Source organism: Vicugna pacos, chromosome 17 (assembly GCF_048564905.1).
Source record: "Vicugna pacos chromosome 17, VicPac4, whole genome shotgun sequence".
Classification (NCBI taxonomy): domain Eukaryota; kingdom Metazoa; phylum Chordata; class Mammalia; order Artiodactyla; family Camelidae; genus Vicugna; species Vicugna pacos.
The window spans coordinates 6,442,259-6,464,618 of NC_133003.1; the positions used below are offsets into that span (position 1 = coordinate 6,442,259).

The following is a 22,360-nucleotide window of genomic DNA, read 5'->3' on the forward strand; positions in this document are numbered from 1 at the left end:
TGGGCCCCTCCTCTGTGATGGCAGAGTGGATGAAAAAGCCATTTCTGAACAAAACCCGCTGCTAAAGATTACATCACAAAGGGGGAAAAACAGGTCACAAACGCCTCATTTAGCTTTCAGACTAGGGACAAGGTGGGTTCTTTCTTCTCAGGCAGAAGTATATAAATGTATCAATACATACATAGCAATAAAGAATAGAACCAACATAGGCCATGTTAGACAGCGTGCAGGTGCACCAACCTAGAACCTATTTGATACTCAACAATATTAACCATCAGGCACCTACCAGGCACTGGGTACGACCCTGGGGAATCAAAGATGAGCAAGACACACTCACTGCCTTTGGAGAAACCGTAATAATGGAAGTCTGTTTGAATGATGAGCTACTTAAAACAACAATAAGAGTGAAAACTCATAGAGAAAGGGGAGATTAATTCTTGATGCGGAAACAAAGTTTCAGTGGAGGAACTGGTTAATACGCCAAGTGGAAGCTTTCTTTAGCTCACAGGAGGCAAGGCCTGCCTCCCTAATTGTATGGTTTCGTAAGGGCGTGAACCACCACGAGCTTAAAATATCAGACAAGGGGGCAGAGCACCCTACAGAGGGTAACTGAATCTGCCTCTCAGCCAGGTTGAAAGCAAAGATGATCCTGTGTCCCGACAGCTGCCAAACAGGACAAAGGGGCTTCTGTCACCAAGTTGTGCTAACCAGAGATAAGCAATACTCCTTCTGCCTGGTTGGCTTAACCTGCTGGTGATTTGGTTTCCTTATTTAAGAATAGAAATATCTACCAGCACCCACTGTCTAGGAGACTGCAGAATGTCGATTATGGAAAGAACCTTAGAAATGGTTCATTCCATTCTCATAGCTGAGAAAAATCATGGCATCAGATGTTAGCTGACTTGTTCCAAGTTGCAAAGCTCAACTAAGGGGTCTGTTGAAGAGTATCCTAATAAAGATTGGACTAGAATTATCTAATGTGTGTGTGTGTGTGTGTGTGTGTGTGTGTATGAGATATTAAATTATATATATTTTATATTAAATGTATATATAGATACACACTTAGAGATATTTAATAACATTTTTTAGGAAACATGCAATAATATTGAAACAAATTTCTATTACTCTTCTGAGACTGATGGCTTCAGAAATGAAGGTCAGAAAATTAGAGGCAAAGGCATAGCCTTGATTTACTATCTCAAGTGATGCTACAGTCTGAATGTCTGTGTCCCCCACGGAGTTGTATATTAAAACCTAACCCTGAGGTGATGGTATTGGGAGGTGGGCCCTTTGGGCGGTAAATTGGGCCAGAAGGATAAAGTCTTTATATAAGTGTTCTTATTTTTTAAAATGCCCATAAAAGGAGCCCTGGGAGAGCTACCTTGCCTCCTCTCCCATGTAAGGACACAGCAAGAAGTCAGCAGTCTGCAGCCCGGAAGCGGGTCCACGCCAGATCCGACCATGCCGGCACCCTGATCTTGGGCTTCCAGCTTCCAGAACCATGAGCAATAAATTTCTGCTGTTTATAAACACATCATCTTATGGTATTTTTACTATAGCAGCCCAAATGGACTAAGACAACCATGGACAATGCCCTTTCATAGTGGGCAGAGCTTAAATAGATGACAAAAGCTCAGGAGGCAGACAAATTAATTCCTATGATGTGTTTTTGTTTGGTAGCCAAAAAGAATTCCTGTATGTAGAGCACCATACCTTTTTAATTTCAGATTTCAAGTTGCAAGGGTTACTCTGCTGGCTGAAGAGGTTTTTCTTGAATCTCTCTATAATCCTTCTTTTCAAGTTGTGGTGCAGAGCTGGAGGAAGCTGCATAAAATGAGAAAATCATTATCAGCAAGTCATTAGCAATGCATAGCTGACTCCCAGGAATCATTAGTGAGGGTCAGTCACTGTACTCCCTGCATGGGACTAAATAAGAATTAAAATTTTACCCTAACTTGCATGACTTGATGTTACACTTGTTCATTCTACAATCCAGAACAAATATATTACTCTGTTCTCTTTCAAAAGTCTAGTTCTACTTATGTTACTGTTTTTTCATTTTATTGATATTATTTTTCATAAAACAACTCAATTACATATTAGTCGCACATATGAATTGAATTAAGTTTGCAAATAACAGGCTTGACAAAGAAAGATGCATTCTGTGAGATGCTCCAGCGCTTGTGTCATGCCCAGAACCATGCTAAACACGCTAATCTTGGTCCTTGTCCTGAAGGACCTGATACTATGGACCAGGAAGCCCATATCTGTGTTAGCACATCATCAGAAGCCTGCCTGTGAGTGTGTCTGAATGTGCACCTGATCAGAGAGAGAAATCAGATGGCAGGGACCAATCTTATCAGGAAGAAAGAGAAATGAACTCGTATACATTAGGGCCCAGCCAGGATGAGTTAGATTTGAGGAGTAAGTAGTAGGAAGTCACAGGTTAGAGTGGAGAAGGCATGGAAAAGTACCTGAAGACACCTTTTCGATCTGACAATTCCCTACTGTTGCCACCTCCCTAAATCAAACACCAAAGGGTGATTCAACATACAGAAATCAATCAATGTGATACACTACATCAACGAGAGAAAGAACAAAAACCACATGATCATCTCAATAGATGCAGAAAAGCTTCTGATAAAATTCAACACTCATTTATGATAAAAATTCTCACCAAAGTGGGTATTGAGGGAACATATCTCAATACCTAAAAGCTATATATGACAAACCTACAGCCAGCATAACTCTCAATGGTGAAAAACTCAAAAGCTTCCCACTAAAATCTGGGACAAGACAAGGCTGCCCACTATCACCACTCCTATTCAACATATTCCTGGAAGTCCTAGACACAGCAATCAGGCAAGACAGAGAAATAAAAATAGAAATAAAAAAGAAATAAAAGGGATCCAAATTGTAAAAGAAGAGGTAAAAGTGCCACTAAATACAGATGACATGATACTATATATAGAAAACTCTAAAAGGTCCACACAAAAACTACTAGAAATAATCGAAGAATTCAGCAAGGCAGCAGGTTACAGATTAACGTACAAAAATCAGTTGCATTTCTTTACGCTAACAATGAATCAACAGGAAAGCAAAGTAAAGAAACAATCCCCTTTAAAATAGCACCCAAATTAATAAAATACCTAGGAACAAATCTAACCAAGGAAGTAAAAGTCTTATACAAAGAGAACTATAAAACATTCATTAAGGAAATTAAAGAAGACTTTAAAAAATGGAAAGATATCCCATGCTCCTGGATTGCAAGAATCAATATTGTTAAAATGGTCACACCTCCAAGGCGATCTACAGGACATATTTCACAAAACTAGAACAAATCATAATACAATTTATATGGAACCACAAAAGACCTAGAATTGCCAAAGCATTACTGAAGAAAAAGAAAGAGGCTGCAGGAATAACCCTCCCAGACTTCAGACAATACTATAGAGCTGCAGTCATCAAGACAGCATGGTATTGGTACAAAAACAGACATGAAGACCAATGGAACAGAACAGAGAGCCCAGAAACGAACCCACAAACCTTTGGTCAACTAATCTTCGACAAAGGAGGCAAGAACTTACAATGGAATAAAGACAGTCCCTTCAGCACATGGTGTTGGGAAAACTGGACAGCTGCGTGTAAGTCAGTAAAGCTAAAACATCCCTTACACCATACAGAAAAATAAACTCAAAATGGATCAAAAACTTAAACATAAGACTAGATACAATGAACCTCCTAGAAGAAAACATAGGCAAAACATTCTCTGACATACGTCTCAAAAATGTTCTCCTAGAACAGTCTACTCAAGCAATAGAAATAAAAGTAAGAATAAACAAATGGGACCTAATGAAACTTACAAGCTTCTGCACAGCAAAGGAAACCATAAGTGAAACAAAATGACAACCTATGGAATGGGAGAAAATTTTTGCAAACAATGAAACTGACAAAGGCTTGATCTCCAGAATGTATAAGCAGCTCATATGACTCAATAAGAAAAAACATAAACAACCCAATCCAAAAATGGGCAGAAGACCTAAACAAGCAATTCTCCAAGGAAGACATACAAATGATCGAAAAGCACATGAAAAAATGCTCAATATCACTAATTATCAGAGAAATGCAAATCAAAACTACAATGAGGTATCACCTCACACCAGTCAGAATGGCCGTCATTCAAAAATCCACAAATGACAAATGCTGGAGAGGCTGTGGAGAAAGGGGAACCCTCCTACACTGCTGGTGGGAATGCAGTTTAGTGCAGCCACTGTGGAAAACAGTATGGAGATTCCTCAGAAGGCTAGGAATAGACTTACCCTATGACCCAGCAATTTCACTCCTGGGCATATGTCAAGAAAGAACCCAAATTGAAAAAGACACCTGCACCCCAATGTTCACAGTAGCACTATTTACAATAGCCAAGAGATAGAAACAGCCTAAATATCCATCGACAGATGACTCGATAAAGAAAAGGTGGTATATTTATACAATGGAATACTATTCAGCCATAAAAATTACAACATAATGCCATTTGCAGGAACATGGGTGTCCCTGGGGAATGTCATTCTAAGTGAAGTAAGCCAGAAGAGAAAGAAAAATACCATATGATATCACTCATATGTGGAATCTAAAAAAAGAAAAGAAAGAGACAAATGGAATATAAATACAAAAGAGAAAGAGACTCACAGACATAGAATACAAACTTGTGGTTGCCAGTGGGGAGGGTGTTGGGAAGGGACAGACTGGGAGTTCAAAATTTGTAGATACTGAAAGGTATATATAGAATAGATAAACAAGATTATACTGTAGAGCACAGGGAAATATATACAAGATCTTATGGTAGCTCAAAATGAGAAACAATGCAACAATGAATATATGTATGTTCATTTATAACTGAAAAATTGTGCTCTACACTGGAAATTGACACAACAGTGTAAACTATAACTCAATAAAATAAAAAATGCAAAAAAAGATTACTGTCTTATTTTTAATGAAAACAGATATCCAATCAGTGAAGGTTGGGTAAGGATTCTAACATCCTTTTACAGTTGCTTTTAGATGATTTCCAGACTTATCTCTGGAAACTGGATAGGAAAGGCCACCACCAACACAAGGTTAGCAGTTTCCCTTTTAAGGTTACTTGCTGGTTGTCAGGAGGGATCTGGCCTTGCAATTCAGGATGGCTACCTCAGCCTAAGTTTGGGAGAGTTTGTCTAGTAAATAAACATGTGAACAAGAAGGGCTTTTGGTTTTGTCATTTCAGTTTTACTTCAGAAGTTTCCTTTGCAATTAGCAGAGAGGGAAATCTGACCATGGTCTTCAAACTTCGGGAAATATATGAGTGTGACCTTTAGACTTGTACTTATCTCCTTTATTTGAAAGGCTCTGACTTTGGTTAGCACTGTAATTTAGAGTTCTCCTGAAGAGCCATCATTTCTTACTTTGTGCAATGTCATAAACTTTCAAGTATTCTGGAAATACACTCTTACAACCAACATGGTTCTAGCTGAACTTGTAACAAGTAATGCCATCTGGCCAAAAATATGAAATTGTGTGTTATGCTGGCACTGTAAAAGCAACATAGTATCTGTGATTGCTTCATTCTGGCTTTAAAATACTTTGAAATCCAATAAAGAAATGAAACATTTCCATTAAAAATGGTTTTTTTTATTACATAAAAATGATCAAGACATAGATATGGAAACTATATCTAAATTTCAGAAGACATCTTTTCCCAACTTAGTAGTTAATCATTAAGGTAACCAATAAGCTATTTGAAGTTATTTCTGTAACACTGATGTTAAGCATGCTCCTCACTATGACTATATCAGTATTTAAATGGAAATGTATTTTTGAACATAATCTCTTTACTCAGTACAGACATGGCAGATTATATTTTGATTTATTGACCAATTTTCTGCTCCATCACATGTCCTTCACCTGCTTTCATTTAATCAGGGAGACAATTCTGTGGGATTGCCGAAGACAGAAGTTGACAGCAGAAAACAGAGAAAAGGTAATCAATTTTAGATTCTTGAGTCTCAAAAAGGCTGGCCCTCAGGGTAATGAAAAGAATAGCAGATTTGCTAAACACACACACACACAAAGCCCCAGACACGACAGATAAGAGCCTGGCTACTCCCCAGGCTGGGCAGAAATCAAAGGGGAACAGTGAGAAGTCAGAGATGCGCAGGCCCCCAAGAAGGGAGCCCCTTGCCTGGCCCCCCAGGCTACTGGTGCCACTTGTCAATTTGTTTCCCCTTGGCTCCAAGTCCACCCTTTGTTGCCCTGCTTGTGATACTGGAACATCTCTCCCTTGCCAGCCAGCAGGATGTTCCACTCCATCAGCAGAGGGCGCTAGCGGAGGACGGAGGTTCTTTCTGGTTCCAGGGATGCTCCTGCCTGGCTTCAGTCCGACAGCACTGAATGGTCAGCAGCAACAGGAACTCCTAGCCATGCTCACCCCCAGCCAGATGCAGTGGCACGAACCCTGCAGGCAGCTTCCCAGAGTTCCATGGAGCAGCAGCCACCCGTGGGCAGCCTCCCCTGGCCCCACAGAGTGCTCTCCCCAGCACATCATCCTCACATGTTGATTTCCAGCAAGTTCCACAGAGCAGCTCCTCAGGAAATTTCTCTGACATTTCTGGTGAGGTCTGGACCTCAGCCCTGTAAGTAGTGACTTCCCTTTCTGCTCTTCTTACAGTCTTCAGATTTCTCTTCCTCTCCTTAGGAGATAATACCCTGTTATTATTATTAATTCCTAAACAGTCCTTTATATGAAACATTCCCTATGGAAATCACTGTGTGGTTTCTGTCCCCCGACTGGACCCTCACTGGAACAGATCTGGTACCAGGAATGTCCAGGAGAAGGAGCCACATAGCTGCATGTGGAAGCTGGTTTGACTGTACCCTTGGAGCTGAGCCCAGTGATTGGGTTTCTGCCAGTAATCCCCAGCATCACAGTTAATCCACGGCATCACAGTTAATCAGGCTGTCACCTGGATGAAGAGCCAACTGAAGTGACTGTCCTGGAAGCTTGAGCGGCTGCTGCACGCGGCCATCAGGACATGTGAAGGCCGTGGGGACTCGGGGTGGAGGGGTGCGTCCTTCAAATGCACTGGGACACTTACAGAAAGAAAACGACCAGCTTGGGTCCTTTAACTCTCAGCTCAGGTCATGGCCCAACACCTAGAAAGATTCCACAACAGCCCTAACAGAACGTATTTCTTGCTACCATAGCACTGACAAGGCTGACAAAAATTTAATTAAGCAGGTTGCTAAATGACAGTGTCACCTGAATGCACACTTCACCAAGATTCTCATGTGCCAGTTAGAAAAAAAAGATTAGGATACTAAAACTCCAAGTAAGGACATGTTGTTGGACCCAGGTGAAATGGACAAAGTCAAAACCCAAGTCACTGGGAGCCATCATTGCCAGTGGAAGTAGCTTGAAACTTGGCATCTGAGGAGACAAGCCTTCTTTTTGCTTGAAAACTCTATACTAACCTCCCCTGGGACAGATGAGGGGTACTGCCTTTAAAAGGGGTGCTTATCCCTCTTAGATGCACAACAGGGAGCGTCCAGTCAGTAACTAGGGTCACAGCTCAGTACGATCCAGGGGAACTGGTGCACAGTAAGACCCAGGAGGAAACAGCTAGCTCATCAAGGAAATTGCAAGACCTGGCTATTATGTATCCGAAGCATCCCAGAGACCACGTGCAGGAGTGGATTCAAAGGGTGTTAGGCTGAGAAGGACAAAATATAGGACTCGATCAGGCCGAATTCATTCATACATGTGCACTTACTAGAGAGTCCAGATTTAATCTGTTAGTTTGTGAAGCCGGAGGTGGTAACTTGATTGGCTGGGGCACAAAGACTTGGACTCAGTCATGGTCTGTGTTTAATGAGGATAAAATGCCAGTTTCCCTGGCTGGTAGAGGAGGGGGATTCAAAGGCGTGGAGAGACAGGAATGTTGGGGAGGATTTACCACATGTGACCTGCAAACTCACTCCCTCAATATTCAGCAAGAACACTCAGAAGCTGCTCCCTGCATGAAGGCACTGAGAAACACATCCGGGAGGGAAGCACCAGCATCCCTGAACACCTCTGTGGCTGGTCTCCTTTGTAGGCTGGGGAAGACACGGTCAGTACGTGATCCCAACAGGGATGATGTGATCCCAGAGAAGCAGGGGCCAAGAGGCGGCACCTGACCACCAGTAACAAGTTGGGGGCATTTACCAGAAAGGGTGGCAGGGATGTATCCTGTTAACTAGAATGCCTGGCCCATAGAGATCTCTGATGGCCCTTAACTGGTTGGGGTGTTCTTGTGAAGGAAACAGTGGCCGCCTACTAGAGCATTCCTTAATCCATATGACAGAAAAGGAACCCTATGTCTGCCAGACAAAAATGTGACGTCAGTGGCTGCTGCCTCAGTGGAGAGTCACAGCCTCTCACGCAGTTTCCAGACCTCAGTCAGTTCCAAGACCTAGAGCCTCTCGATGGGCATGAAAGCTGAGGCCCCTTGTGGAAGGGCCCTGAGCACTGCTGTAAGTATGCAATATAAATTTTCCTCCAAGCCTTCCCCAAAGAGACGCCCAGATGCTTACCAGAGTGACTGTACGCTGAGAAGAAGGAAATCCACAGGGTTTTAGGGAAGCTCAGACACCAGAAATCAAGTGACTTTAAGTCCTACGGTCTTATAATGTCACTGCAATACACTAATCCAAATAGTTTATTGTTTGTTTTGTTATGTTTGCTTTTGGGGGGCAGAAGGCGTATTAGCCCAAGTTAGACATACAATGGGCCCAGCTGTTCCACTTGCCTGGCGGGATTTCTCTCTACTACTTGAATGTTTAGTTGGAGTCGCCACAATTGGCAACAGACAGAATCACCAGACTGGTTCTCTGAAACTTAGCGTGAGGCAACGTTTGTATGTTTTGCTCATCGATATGTCTCAAGTGCATAGAACAGTGGCTGGTACATAGCAGGCACCTAATAATTGTATGTCAAATTAAAAAAAGTGAATGAATGAAGATGTATAATCTTAAACTTCAAAATAATAGTCACTTTCTTGTCCAAATGTCTACACTTATTTGTCTCTAAAAATTTATTTTCATATTAACAGGACATTACCTTTGGTAAATGAACATTCAAGTTGCTTATCAAGACACAGATTTATGTAAATAATGTGTAGCCAGTGCTTGCTTTCCCAAGGCCTAAGGGTCACTGAGATTTAGGAACAGTTTTGCTAAGCCAAAATGTTCCCAGTCATATGCAGTTGGAGGGAGTAAGAACAAGCATGGCTCTAACTGAAAGTTCCACACAGCAGTTGTGCCCCGAACTTGTACTTAAAATGAAAAGGAAGGAAGAAGTTAGCACACTGACCTGAGTGATGTAGATGATTTTGTGCAGCTGGATTAAGATCTGCTGGATGGGGTCACTGATCTGACGTACTTTCCTCTGGGACACGGCAATTCCTGCAGATGCTGTGGATGACAAATTCTCCAGTTAGTTAAGACCCTGGTTTTCCCCTTCAAAAGTGGCATTTGTGGGAAATGGGGTAAAATTCTGAAAAAAATAAATAAATAAAAGTTTTAAAGTAAAAACTATCATCCTACCAATGAGACAGTATGTAGAGACCTTGTAACACTTCAATATCGTACGACACTGGAGGTGTAATTCCTTCCCTCTATTTCTCAGACTTCTAAGTAACATAATGATGTCATCATTTATAACATCTGAAAGACTGTTTTATCACTTGGGAATTTTGCCTGCAATTACATTATGCTGCCACCAGGAGTCAGTGGTGTCTTGGCTACTGTGGTCATTGAAAAGCTAGGTTTCACATATATGCAGTTAAGAGACTATCATACTTAAAATTTTTAAATTCATTATGCCCTCAATAACATAAAAAACTAATTTATTGAAACTACCCAATGAAAATATTGAATAGGCAATCTTAGCAAACAAAAACCCAAAAAATTCTGATTTATAATAATCAAGGGTTTGAAAATTAAGTTACTTTCAAACTCTGATTATCACAAAGTATACTTTTCACCTTCATTTCTCTTCAGGTCTAAATAAGACACATATAATTTTTCCTGAATTCTCATCAGAGCACCACATCACGTTCACAGTTCAAGACTAGCCTGGTGTCCAATTGCATATAAGCTGCTTTCCCAGATTCAAATGTCAGAGTCACATGTGGCCTGTTTTTAACTTTGAGGAATGTAAAGCTATTTAAAGGAATGACCTAGACCCCTAGATCAGCCACAAGGCCACCTCTGCCTCTCCTCGCACTCAGATCCACACTGGAGAAAGTGGAAGACACTTCAGATACATGGATGTAGGCTGTCTTCTCCCCACCTTCATGCTCTATCCCTTCCTCCCCAGAACCAGTTGCACACTTTCTGAAACAATGCTTTTCTTGCCAGTTTCTCTTCATTCAAAGAAAAGGTACAAGATCTTTCTTTCCCTACCTCCACACAACCTTGAATTTACAACCTTGAAATCAACCAGTCTGTATAAAATTAAATGTGAATACAATCATTGCTTCAGCAACAGCTAGGATTTAGAAAAAATGATTCTTATAGAAATGCTTTCTGGGAAAGCTTGCATAAAAACTTTAGTTTTCAAAACATTTAAAGAGAAAATTTAAGGTAGTCATTAAAAGAGTCAACTTTTTTTTTTATTAGCATAGGAAAATTTATATTTAGAAGACAAACCCCAAAAGAGAAAATAAATGGGACATTAAAAGAAATGTTATTTTCTTCATGGGTATCTTTCCTCAGTTTGTTGAGAAATTCATTCAAGAAATAATCTAGCTCTAGTTTGTGTACATATAATACCCTGTTTAAATGTTTGAAATTTAAAGGATCTACCTCTGCTAGGCACTGCATCTAACTCCTTTTAAGTATCAACTACTTGATCGTTTAAAAGATGAGGTTTAATAAATTACCCTTAGGGTAAAAATGTGATGGTAAACCAGAGAGGATTAAGGTAGCTCAAAAATAGAAAGCAGAGAGCTGGAGGTATCTGCTCTGGCCTGCAGAGATGGCAAAGTGTACATACATTGTATTTCCCACAGTTGTGCTCCTTTGCAGAAATAATTCTTAAAATGTAATTGTCTAGACTGATACCCAAAACTAATGTGGCCAAGTTGACGCTGCTACAGGAACATTAGTTCTGCATTTTCAGAAACCAGAGGGCTTGGTTTTTGATCAGTTTTATGCTGACTAGTTTATGTTCCTGGCATGTGGACTTAATGTTCATAGGTAATGAGTTAAAATCTGACAGCATGGCAGAGAGTTCTCAGATTTGTGATGACACTTTGAGTGGGGTGTCTCATGGCTTTCACTCTACCTTGCCACAGGAATGTGCTCATCTGTGGCCCTACATGCAAAAACAGAGATTGTTAGCTGGAACGCCTGCCTTCTGAACTGCTCAGTTATGCAATGTAACTTAAAATCATGTTTCTTAAGGCCCTTGACCACTACGCTGTCAATCCCAGTAAGTCTTTGATTTTCGAAAACAGTTTTGATTGCTTACTCTCTAAAAACATAACTGAAAACTATGTAATTACACATGCCCACTGTAAAATGACCAAACAAATGTGAAACAACGTTAAGTGTCACAGAAGCACCTCGAGGCTCCCTGCAGCCAACACCCACCAGCCACCTCCCCCGGAAGAAATCTCTGCTGTTAGCGTGGCGCATTGCCTTCCGGTTGCTCTTCTGTCCATTGACATACTTAAGTGTGTATCTTCAGAACAGTATTTTTCAGTCTGTGGTTGAGTCTTAAAATCAGTTTAATGAGTCATGACCAGCATTTTGGAAAAAAAAGGGGGGGGAATTGAATGGGATGGAAAGAAATAGAACAGGATAGAAAAAATTCAGAGTGTACTGCATGAAGTAAGGGTCCACTCAGTCATATAAACTGTGTATCTTACTGAGGGTCATTTCCAAAACGACTTTGAAAGCCACTGCTGTAGAAAATCTATAGTATTACCTCATGTTTTCCTTTCCTCTTTTGCAATAAATGGTGACACATCATAAGACCGTTTTACAATTTTTTAAAAAAATATTTGGGGGGGTAATTAGGCTAATTTATTTACTTATTTTCTTACTAGAGGTACTGGGGGTTGAACCCAAGACTAATGCAGGTGAGGCATGCACTCTACCACAGAGCTATGCCCTCCGCCATTACAGTTTTTATCTTCAGTCTGTCACAAAGATTCTTCTTGTCAACACGCAGTTACAGCTCATTATTTATAACTGCTACTGAGCAGTATGACATGTTCTGAATGCATCATACTTTCTCAGCCACTTCTGGGAACTTAGCTTGCTTTTAATTTTGTTCTAAGTGATGCTACAGTGAGTATACATGCACATGCCGCATTGTGCATAAGCACAAGAAGTCTTTTAGAGTAAATGAGAAGAAATTAAATAGCTGAGTATAGATATTTCCTATTTTAACAAATACATTCTAAAGTGGATAGATCAATTTGCACTCTGACCAGAAGACAATCCATTTTTCTACACTTTGATCAACACCATATATTATCAAATGCTTCGATTCTGCAAATCTGATTTTGTTTTATTTTGCATTTATCTGAATGCTGATGAGGTTTACTGCACTTTGGTGAATTTTCTGTTTGGGTCCCAAGCTTCTTTTTTCTTACTGATTTGTAAATACTCTTTACATTGTCTGATTACTACTCCCTTTATTGTATTTTACACTTTATCTGTGTTTTTACCTAATCTGCTATTTCTTTTCAATTTAAAGGGCAGTTCCCAACCCCATTACCTAGACTACAGGCAATTTGTAATCTCGCCACCAAAACAGTGTCTCAGGTCCCTGCTGCTGCCGTATCGTGACAAGACAGAATGTCATGACTACTTCAGCACTCTGGGCGGCTCTGGCAGGATTACTGAGATGTGAGTAATCACAGGGGTTAGAGTTGGGGAGAAAGAGTTAAATCTGAGACTGGTAGTGATGGGAGTCTGGCTGTAACATTTGCAAGTCCTCTTGATTTCCTGAACAACTTCAGCTAATACTGGGTAGGAGAATTATTATTCCTCCTTTTCTATCTTATTAAGTCATTGCTCTTTTTCATATTCCCCATCCCAAAATGTGTATTTATTTAGGTCTTAATAATTTTAGGAAAGCAAAAATTATAAAAATTCACATAGATATCTTTTAAAATTTGTGTTCTTTAGTTAAATATTAGTAACTACCAAGATTGCAGCAAACGTTAGCCACATCATTTTGAGTTTTAAAGCATTCTCTCAGTCTTTCAGTTTAGCACACTGAAAATACTATGCATCCTAAATACTCAAAAACATTGCAACCCGTGTTTACATAGACAATATTATTCTATTTTTATTAAAACAAACTTCCCTTAAAAAGACATCATAGAAGCTGACCATATTGCAATGTCAGATCTACAGAGTATGTCCATGATTCATATCTATGTGGTTCCTATTGCAAAAGATAGACAGTATTTGGTCTCATTAAAATTTAAATGAGATCCAAGTTTAAAATTGGAATACTCCATGTTCCTTTTATAGTTTTGTTAAAATACTGAACATTATTACGTTTTTAAAACTTAGAAGGAAACTACGAAATTCACTGTGAGAGGCAATTTACTTAAAGTGTCAAAAATTGTATTTACTAGCATGAGCATGACATTAAACAGCCAGCATTTCCCTCTGGGGTGGCAGGAGGACCCGGAAGAAGACCAGTGCTTTGCTAGCATGGACGTGGGCAAGGTGCGGGGGAGGGTTTTACACATTTCGTCTCATGTCATCCTAAGAACCGTTCTGAAGGGTAGTGATTTTTATCCTCATTTTATAGATGACTGAGATTAATAAAACTGTCCAACCAAGGCTGCAGAGCTGGGATATGAAACGAGGCGGCCCCTTAACACTACCCTGACTCAGCCTCCTGACTCAGCACTGGGAGACTGTGAAATCATGGACATTTCCTCGGGTTACTTCAAATATGAAATAATATTTATGCTCCTTCCCAGGCCTGAAATACTATTCCTCTTCTTAAAAGGAGTTGCTGTGTTTAACATGTTTTACTTGTACCTTTGAACATTTAATGGTCAAATCTTTTTGGAAAGCAGGTACATGTAATAAACTGGAAGTGTGGGGTCTCTGCAGCTGTGCAGTGCACACCAGTCTGCCTTATCGTCTCATGGCACATTACGGTGGCCAAGTTAGTTGCCCATTCCTGGTGCTTTGAGGCATGATTTATATTATATATCCCGTCTCCTGAAACTACAATTCACAACACAAGCCCGGAACTGTTAAGTACTACAAGTTGAATAAAAGATGGATTACATACATTCCCCCAGTTGACCAAAGTGTAGTATCAGCCTATTTCTGAATTCTCTCTGCTAAGCGTTGGGAATTTTTGAACAACTAGGGAAGAGAGTTTCAAGCAGGAGCTCCTTGAAAAAGTAAAAAATATTTTCCCTTTGTGAATGGGGCCAAAACATACATGGGTTTCTCCATATGGGACGAACCACCCTGCTGAAAGACCGTACAACCTTGTAAACTTAAGGACGGTGAACAGATTTGCTCTGGCCTCTTTCCTTTCCTTTTGTAAAATGCAATAAAGGAACTCAACTGTAGTTTAAATCTACAAATGCTCAGCAGTCAATCTCTGCACAACAGTGTGGAAGGCACCAGACGCAAGACCAAGAACACTGAACTCACAAGGGGTTCTTGGGAGGTCCACCCAGAGAACCACAGGATGGGGGACAGAGAGTTGATGCCAAAGTTACATTTGAGAAGACCATGAAGAATGAGTACGATTTCAATAGGCATATGACTGGGGTTTGGTGTGAGGGAAGGTCTATTTGAGTGGCAGCTTCTGAGTGAGAGGAAGTTCCAGCAAAGGACAGGAGTCAGCCAAGTGCCCAGTCTGTCCTGCATTCAGGACCACGGAGAGGTACAGTCCTGGGTGAGCTGAAGGGGTAGTCAGGGGCCATATGAGACTGTGACGTCAGGCAAGATGATCTCATGAGAAGAGGCTGGAGCCGAAGCCAGGCCCGTGTGGAGCAGCACATGGTGACTGTGGGGAGCAGGAGCCCAGGAGGGGCTGTAGCTCCGACCTGAGTCACTGAGAGAACGACTCTCTTGGAGGAGAGTGGGGAGGAAGTGAGAGAGATGATGGCGGGAGTGGAGGTGGGGGCGGCATGGAATCCTTCCCAACACAGACCACCAGTAGCTCCACAGTAAGGAGAAATGATAAGCAAGAGACTCGACAGTCTGGGCCCAGTGCCCCCACCGTGTGCTCCCTGGCAGAACTTCCCATGGGACGGCAGGAAGCTGCATCAAAGCCTCAGCCTTCTGTTTGGTATCTAGACAAGTGGGGGCACTGGGCAGATGGGTGGGGAGGGGGAGGATAGTCCAGAAGATGGTGTTATGCCCACCTCCAGCATAAAGGGGTTTTACTTCCTCTAAGTGAGTGCCAGCAAGGAACCGGTTAGAACCCAATGGTGTAACTGCATGGCAGTGACAAGGACCTAACCTGACATGAACCGGTGCTCACTGTAATATAATTGGCACTGCAGCTTAGGCCCCCCCATGGGTTTCTCTGTGTGTATCATGGGTAAGGACATGTGCAAAGAGGATAAACATGACTGGGCATTCCAGGGGCAAGAGCTGTCAATCAAAAGATCACCTCTAAGTGAGGGTAAAAGAGGAGGGACAAAGACCATTGCTATCTGCCCTTGGATCAGCCTGCCTCCTGTTCTTAAGGGTGTACTTTCCCTTCCCTAAATAAATCCTTTACAATCTTTTCTGCACAAACCACCATCTACCGTCTGTATTCTTAGCTTTCGAGTAATACAAGAACTGGGGTCTTTTCCCTGCCCCTTTGGAGTAACACCTCCTTTCATTCCAGCCTCAGGAACTAGCTGTTTAAAGGCCAAAGAAGCAAGGCTGCTTTGAGGCCCTTCAATCTTGAATTCTGGCAGAATCATCTTTATACAATGGGCTGAATCTGTGCGTGTGTACGGATTAGGGTTTCCTCCAGTTCCAAACTCTGTGTCTTTTGTTATTTTTTTTTCAAAATATATCATCTGAGCATTTTTAAAGTTGCTAAGTCCCTTAAAATGACTACCTAGTACACATGGCAAGATGCTGTGTGGAACATTCACTGCTGTATTATTTCTCACACTCACTTTTGACCTCAGGAGACTCCCATCATCAAGAAGCAGAGCGTGAGGCTAGCACCTCCCCAAGACAGGGAGGGAGAGAGGAGCCAGGGAACAGAGAGGGTACATTCCTGGGCTTTAAAAAGCAATGTCTAAGCAAAAGGCAGAGAGAGTCAACAGACCTACAGCTGAATAAACTCTTCTTCCTGCCCCTTCTGGGTAAGAGAAAGCTTCTCCGAGGAGGGAGGATGAAGGAACAAGGAGAAGAAAAGAGTGTCAGAAAAGATTCAAGTTCCAGCTCACTTTGGGCCAAGCCAGGGGTGGGGGCAGTGAGAAGGGGAGAGTGGCTGATGGGATTCTCTCTAAGTCTGGGGGTTCAAGAGTGGTAAGTCTGGGGGCCTGGTCCCCACAGGGAACTCGGGGGGGTCAGCCATGCAGAAGTGCCCTGTGTCATATGACACGGGATGGAACAGGGCAGTAAAGATGGCTTCCTGGGGTGTCAGAACAGCAGGGCTCTGCTCAGCTCCCGCATCTCCACGTCTCGAGAGGTGGGGAAGAACAGGCCAGACCTCCCAGGCCCTGGGGAGGTGAATGGACAGAGTAAGTGCTACAGAGGTCCTGCCTTCATGTAAAGGGGACACAGGCCCGAATGGAAACGTGGGCTGTGATTTGCCTGTAGGCTAACTGATTATGTTTTCTGATGTGTGAAATAGGGTCTCAATAGAAAAATTAAGTTCAGTTTTGGGGAAATGTTTTACAGACAGGTTTATTTTTTCTCCCCCGAATTTGTGATCAAAAAAGAACATATGCATCTGGTTTAGTTCATATCGCCTGGCCCCTGCCAGGCCTAGTTTTTCCTGGGATATGCTACCATCACTAACAGAGTCGTACTGGCTCCCGTTATTCCTACTAGAGGGAACTTTTTTCTCTGAAAGTCAGTTCTCTTGAAGAAGCTCAGAATTCTCCAGGAGAAAATACTGTGGTGGGAAAATACTACGTTCAGCACTACAGATGCAAAAGCTAACCAAGCTACGGGAGTTTGGCAGTGCACAAAGTACTGCTGTATCACCACAGCATGAGCCAGAAGTGCGCATTTACAGGTCAACACAGGCAAGATCACGTTCCAACACAGCCACCTGGCCCTCTAAGATAACAGTTCCCACCTTTGTTCACACAGAAAATGATGCTCATGCACTAGATACAGTCTTGGGAGCATGTCCAGGGTTTGACAAAATTCTCTCCTCCCCAACACTTTTTTTTCCCCCAGAACATTCAGGCAATACACGACCCTAGCTGTTGGTTATGCATAATGGAATGAAGTCTGGTTTGCAGATGAGGACATCGAAGTGGAAGGGGCTGGTACCAGTTTTTTATGACTTGATAAAGCAACCAATAGTCCAAGTTTACCTGCAGCATTTAAAAATGTATGACTTCTATAATATGGAGAAAAACCATTTTGTATTAAGATGAAAGAAAACAAAAACTTTGGCTTTTTTATTTGAAAGTGAGATAATTCATAGATAGTAACCCAAATTTTCCCATATGCATCACAGTGTATTCTCTAGTATTAGTAGAAACTAATCATTCTTTATAGGGAAACTTTAGCATTCACTGACAACAATTAAGATGCTATATATATATAATATATAATATATATTTTATATATTTATGTATTATTTTAAATAAAAATACATGAATCAGTAAATTTTTAAAAATTAGACAGTATTACAAACTGTAGGTCTAAGAAATATATTACATGTGAACTGTGCTAAATGGTTTGTTTAAATATCCAGAGATCGCTGACATCAAGCCAAGTCTCAAACCCAACACTCCCTTCATTAAAAGCAATTTCTATTAGGAGTCACAACAGAACTTGAAATGCTTATCTATGTATGTGTTCTGTTCTCACTATTATAAAGCCAATCAACAATCATTTTAGCTTCATGATTATGTTATGAACTTACCTTATGCCAAAATAGCAGGCGTAGAGCATGGTCAACAGATAGTTTTGAACATCTTAATAAAAAAGCCATCTATTTTTCGCATCTATGCTGATGGTGTAAATGGCCCCAAACTGTCAGTAACTCTTCCAAAGCACATTTAATATATGTGGAGACACGGACTAATATTACAGTAAATCAATTCACATCTCCTATGTTCACTATACCTGTTAACTCTACAAAAAAATGTGAATTAAGGAAGCCAAAGTGAAAACAGTACCCAGAAATAATTCTGAATTAACCAAAGTAGTAAAATAGAACATTATACTCGACAGTCATACACTCATACATATGTTTAAAGCACAATCACTAATTTTTTTCCCTGAATTGTCCAGGTTTAGCTACAAACTTACTATTACTGGTGAACTTTGGTCTTCTTTAACAGAAATTAGAAATATTAATTCACATACTTTTTTTCTCAAACCATTACTGTAAAATTTTATATCTTAAGAATCCATAATTTTTACATTCCTTGAGAAACAATATATAATATTGTTTTAATCAAATTTACTAACTGTAAAGAAGTATCTGTGTCAGAGTAAAGGAGATAAGAAAAAGATACACTTTACTCTCTTGTATCATTAGGTGTAGGGCTCACATAAGTATGTATGTAAAACACAATTACTACTTTTTGTTAGTAGGTATGCACTGTCAGCCTCAAAATTCAACTGGCTAACATTCCTACCAAAGCAAAAATGCAGCTTTTAGAAAAACAACCTACACTAGCTCATTAAATAAGTGAACACAGAAAGCATTTAGACTCTGTTAACTTGCCAAACTAATAATGGTGGAAAATGAAACAAAACTCTCCTGCTCTTTGTAGGAAAATTACCTCCCAAGCATCATTCAGACATTTCAGGCCCAACCATCAACCTTCTCCACCCACGTGCATCTGACATCAACTTGACCTAACGGGTACTACCATGGTGTCTGAGACTGCGAAGAATCACAGCAGGGAGGCTGTGGGCCTGCCACCCTGTCACTACCTCGGCCTCTAGCTCCTTAACGTGGGCCCTGAGCATGAGGGGTGGCACTTTCAGAAGCAGGTCAAGAGGCAGCAAAGCTGAAGAAATAAAAGGGGGAAAGATATGAGGCTTTAACATACAATACATTGAATTTCAGGGAGGTATGGATGATTTTACTGCCACCAACACTAAATTACCTGGTCTTGGTCTTGATCCTATTCCACCAGTGAAGTCTCTGAAAACAGAATTAGAAGGATTTATTCGACTTGGATTGTGACTAACATTTACTGAAAACCTATACCCCACTATGGTTCACGTGTGAACATAAAGGTACTTTTCTCTGAGGATGCTCTCAAGAGTTCAATAAAGAGTGAAAATAAACATATTTGAAACCAGAGCAGAGCAGACACTCTATGACCAAGGCCTCTTCCTGCCACAGTTGTTCATAAGCTCTAAGAATGATTCCGAGCCTAAATCTTACTACCTTGAGTGATTATCTAATCACATTTAAAATCAAAACAACTCATTTTGTATTAGAAAGAAATTATATTAAAAATTTTACATGTAATATTTTTCATGCTTTAGTCCTGCTGTCTTGAAGAAAAATTATCAGTATTCCTATAAAATGAGATGAGTTTTGCATTTAAGACGACTATATTTTTCCTTAATTCCCCAGTGTTATTAACATCACTCATTTGCCCTACCCTAAAATTCTCGATTTCCTGATCATTTTGCAACTTGGTGTCAGCGCCTTCCACCTAGTGGAAGAGGCATTAGACCCTACAAAGGGGAGCCATGAATAAACTTCAACCTTGTTTTTTTCTGTACTGTAATCAAGTCAATTTATTTTTCTTTTTAAAATTTTTAATAGACTTTATTTTTTTAGGGCAGTTTCAGGTTCACAGCAGAATTGAACAAAATACAGAGCTCACACATAGCCCTTCCCACCCACACGTATATACTCCCCTTCCCTCAACATCCCTCATCAGTGAGGCATATTTGGTACAGTCGATAAATGAACATGGGCACATTATTATCAACCAAAGTCCATAGTTTACATCAGGGTTCACTCTTGATGTTGTACATTCTATGGGCTTTGACAAATGCATAATCACACGTAGCCACCACTATAGTATCATACAGAATAATTTCATTGCCCTAAAATCCCTTGTGCTCCATCTATTCATTCCTCCCTCCCTCCCTCTCCCCAAACCCCTGGAAACCAGGATCTTTTTATTGTTTCTGTAGCTGTGACTTTTCCAGAATGTCATTTGGTTGGAATCATATAGTTTGTAGCTTTTTCAGACTGGTAGAGCCAATTTCTTATTAGTTTTTTTTTTAATGAAAGAAGAACCATCTATGCCCTGACAAGTTATGAGAACCATACTTTAATTTAATGCAATACAACAAAGGTGCATCAAATATCTGAGTGGAGTGGCAGGTGCCTACACAGGCAGTGCACTGAACCTCTGTCCATATATGGACCATATCTGCTTCAGCTCTCCACTCCTCTGGGGCAAAGGGCCGGCTCAGGGAGGAGGGAAAAAAACACACTTATAGGAACAGAGCCAGTTTGAGCTTGACTCTCGGGACTTCTGCTCCAGCAACTTGGGAGCAGACCCCACCCCTAACAGGGCAGTGATGGCCACTGGTCCAAGAGGAAGTCCTGCCTCAGATCTGATGCCAGCTCTAGCTCCTCCATCTCCAGCCTCACCTCCTACAAAGGTGATAGCTACCAATACACCCTGAGGAAAGGGGTGAGTTGCAACAACATCAAATCCAGCTCTCCCACAAAAGGCCCTGGGCACATGCAGTTTGCATGGGGATGGTCCCACACAAGAACACCCATTTCAAGACTGCAGTGGATAACTGTCTCATCTCAGTTTGTAGAGGCAGAGAGAAAGTTAAGCAAAATAAAAAGTCAGAGGAACTACTCTCAATTAAAAAGCAAAAGGAACCCTGTGAAAATAAATAACGAAACAGAAATAAACACTAAATCAGATATAGAATTCATATGTAGGTAATAAAAAAGTTAACTGAATAAGGGAAAATAATTGATTTCAACACTAAACATTTTAACAAGAAATTAGAAAATATAAAAAAAAGACTCAACCAGAAATGAATGACTCAATAGCTTAAATAAAAAACACACCAGAAGAAATAAACAATAGACTTAGTGATACAGAAGACACATAAATGATCTGGAAGACAGAATAATGGAAATCACTGGATCAGACAGCAGGAAGAAAAACACATTTTAAAGAAGAGTGTAATTTAACAGATCTCTAGTATAAAATTAAGGATTCCAACTTTCACATTATAGGGGTTCCAGAAGGAAGGGGGGGATCAAAAAATACTTGAGGAACTTATAGCTGAAAACTAAAAAAGTGAACAGATATTTAGGTACAGGAGCACACAGAGTCTCAAACGAGATGAAACGAAACACCAAAACATAGCATAACTAAAATGGCAAAAGTTAAAAATACAGTTTTCTAAAGGTAGCAAGAGAAAAACAGTTGTATACAAGGGAATACCCATAAGGCTATCAGCTAATTCTCTGCAGAAATTCTGCAGGTCAGAAGAGAGTGGCATGATATATCTAATGTACTGAAAGGGAAAAACCTGCAACCTAGGATACTCTGCCCAGCAAGATTATCATTTAGAATAGAAGGAGAAATAAAAAAACTTCTCAGACAAGCAAAAACTGTAAGAATTCAGTAATACTAAACCTACCCTAAAAAAAAATGTTGAAGGGTCATTTCTAAATGGAAAAGATGCAAGAATCCACCAGAAAAGAAAAATCACAATAGGGAAGGCAAATAAATAAAAGGATTGATGATACTTAAATAAGAGAGTACAACACAGCTTCAAAAAAAATAAATTATTTTTGTGAAAGCAATTATAACTACAATTAACAGCAAAAGGATAAACATGAATATGTAAACTAGGACACCAAAATATATAATTTGGGGGTAGGGTGGTAAAAATGTAGATCTTTTAGAATGTGTTTGAATTCATATGACCATCAGTTTAAAAAAAGTAGATACAGTTATGGGTCAACAAACTTGAAAACCAGGGTAACCACTAAATGAAAACATACAGAAGATTCACAAAAACCAAAAAGAAAGGAACTCAAGCATAATACAAAATGAAACCATCAAACCATAAAAGGAAAAACAAAATGAAGGAATGATGAAAGAAGAATTACAAAGTCAAACAGAAA

At 40.4% G+C, this 22,360-nt stretch overlaps 1 protein-coding gene across 1 annotated transcript in view; it reads right to left on the bottom strand.

The window, feature by feature from the left end:
* Positions 1-22,360, bottom strand: part of LOC140686678 (serine/threonine-protein kinase Nek10-like) — an 88,321-nt gene that overhangs the window by 12,965 nt on the left and 52,996 nt on the right. The window contains exons 8-11 of the mRNA XM_072940888.1: positions 19,335-19,372; positions 19,095-19,235; positions 9,389-9,489; positions 1,714-1,824 (exon numbers count right to left, since the gene is read on the bottom strand). Of these exons, the coding sequence (XP_072796989.1) occupies positions 1,714-1,824; positions 9,389-9,489; positions 19,095-19,235; positions 19,335-19,372 (391 nt within the window). The remainder of the gene's footprint in view (positions 1-1,713; positions 1,825-9,388; positions 9,490-19,094; positions 19,236-19,334; positions 19,373-22,360) is intronic.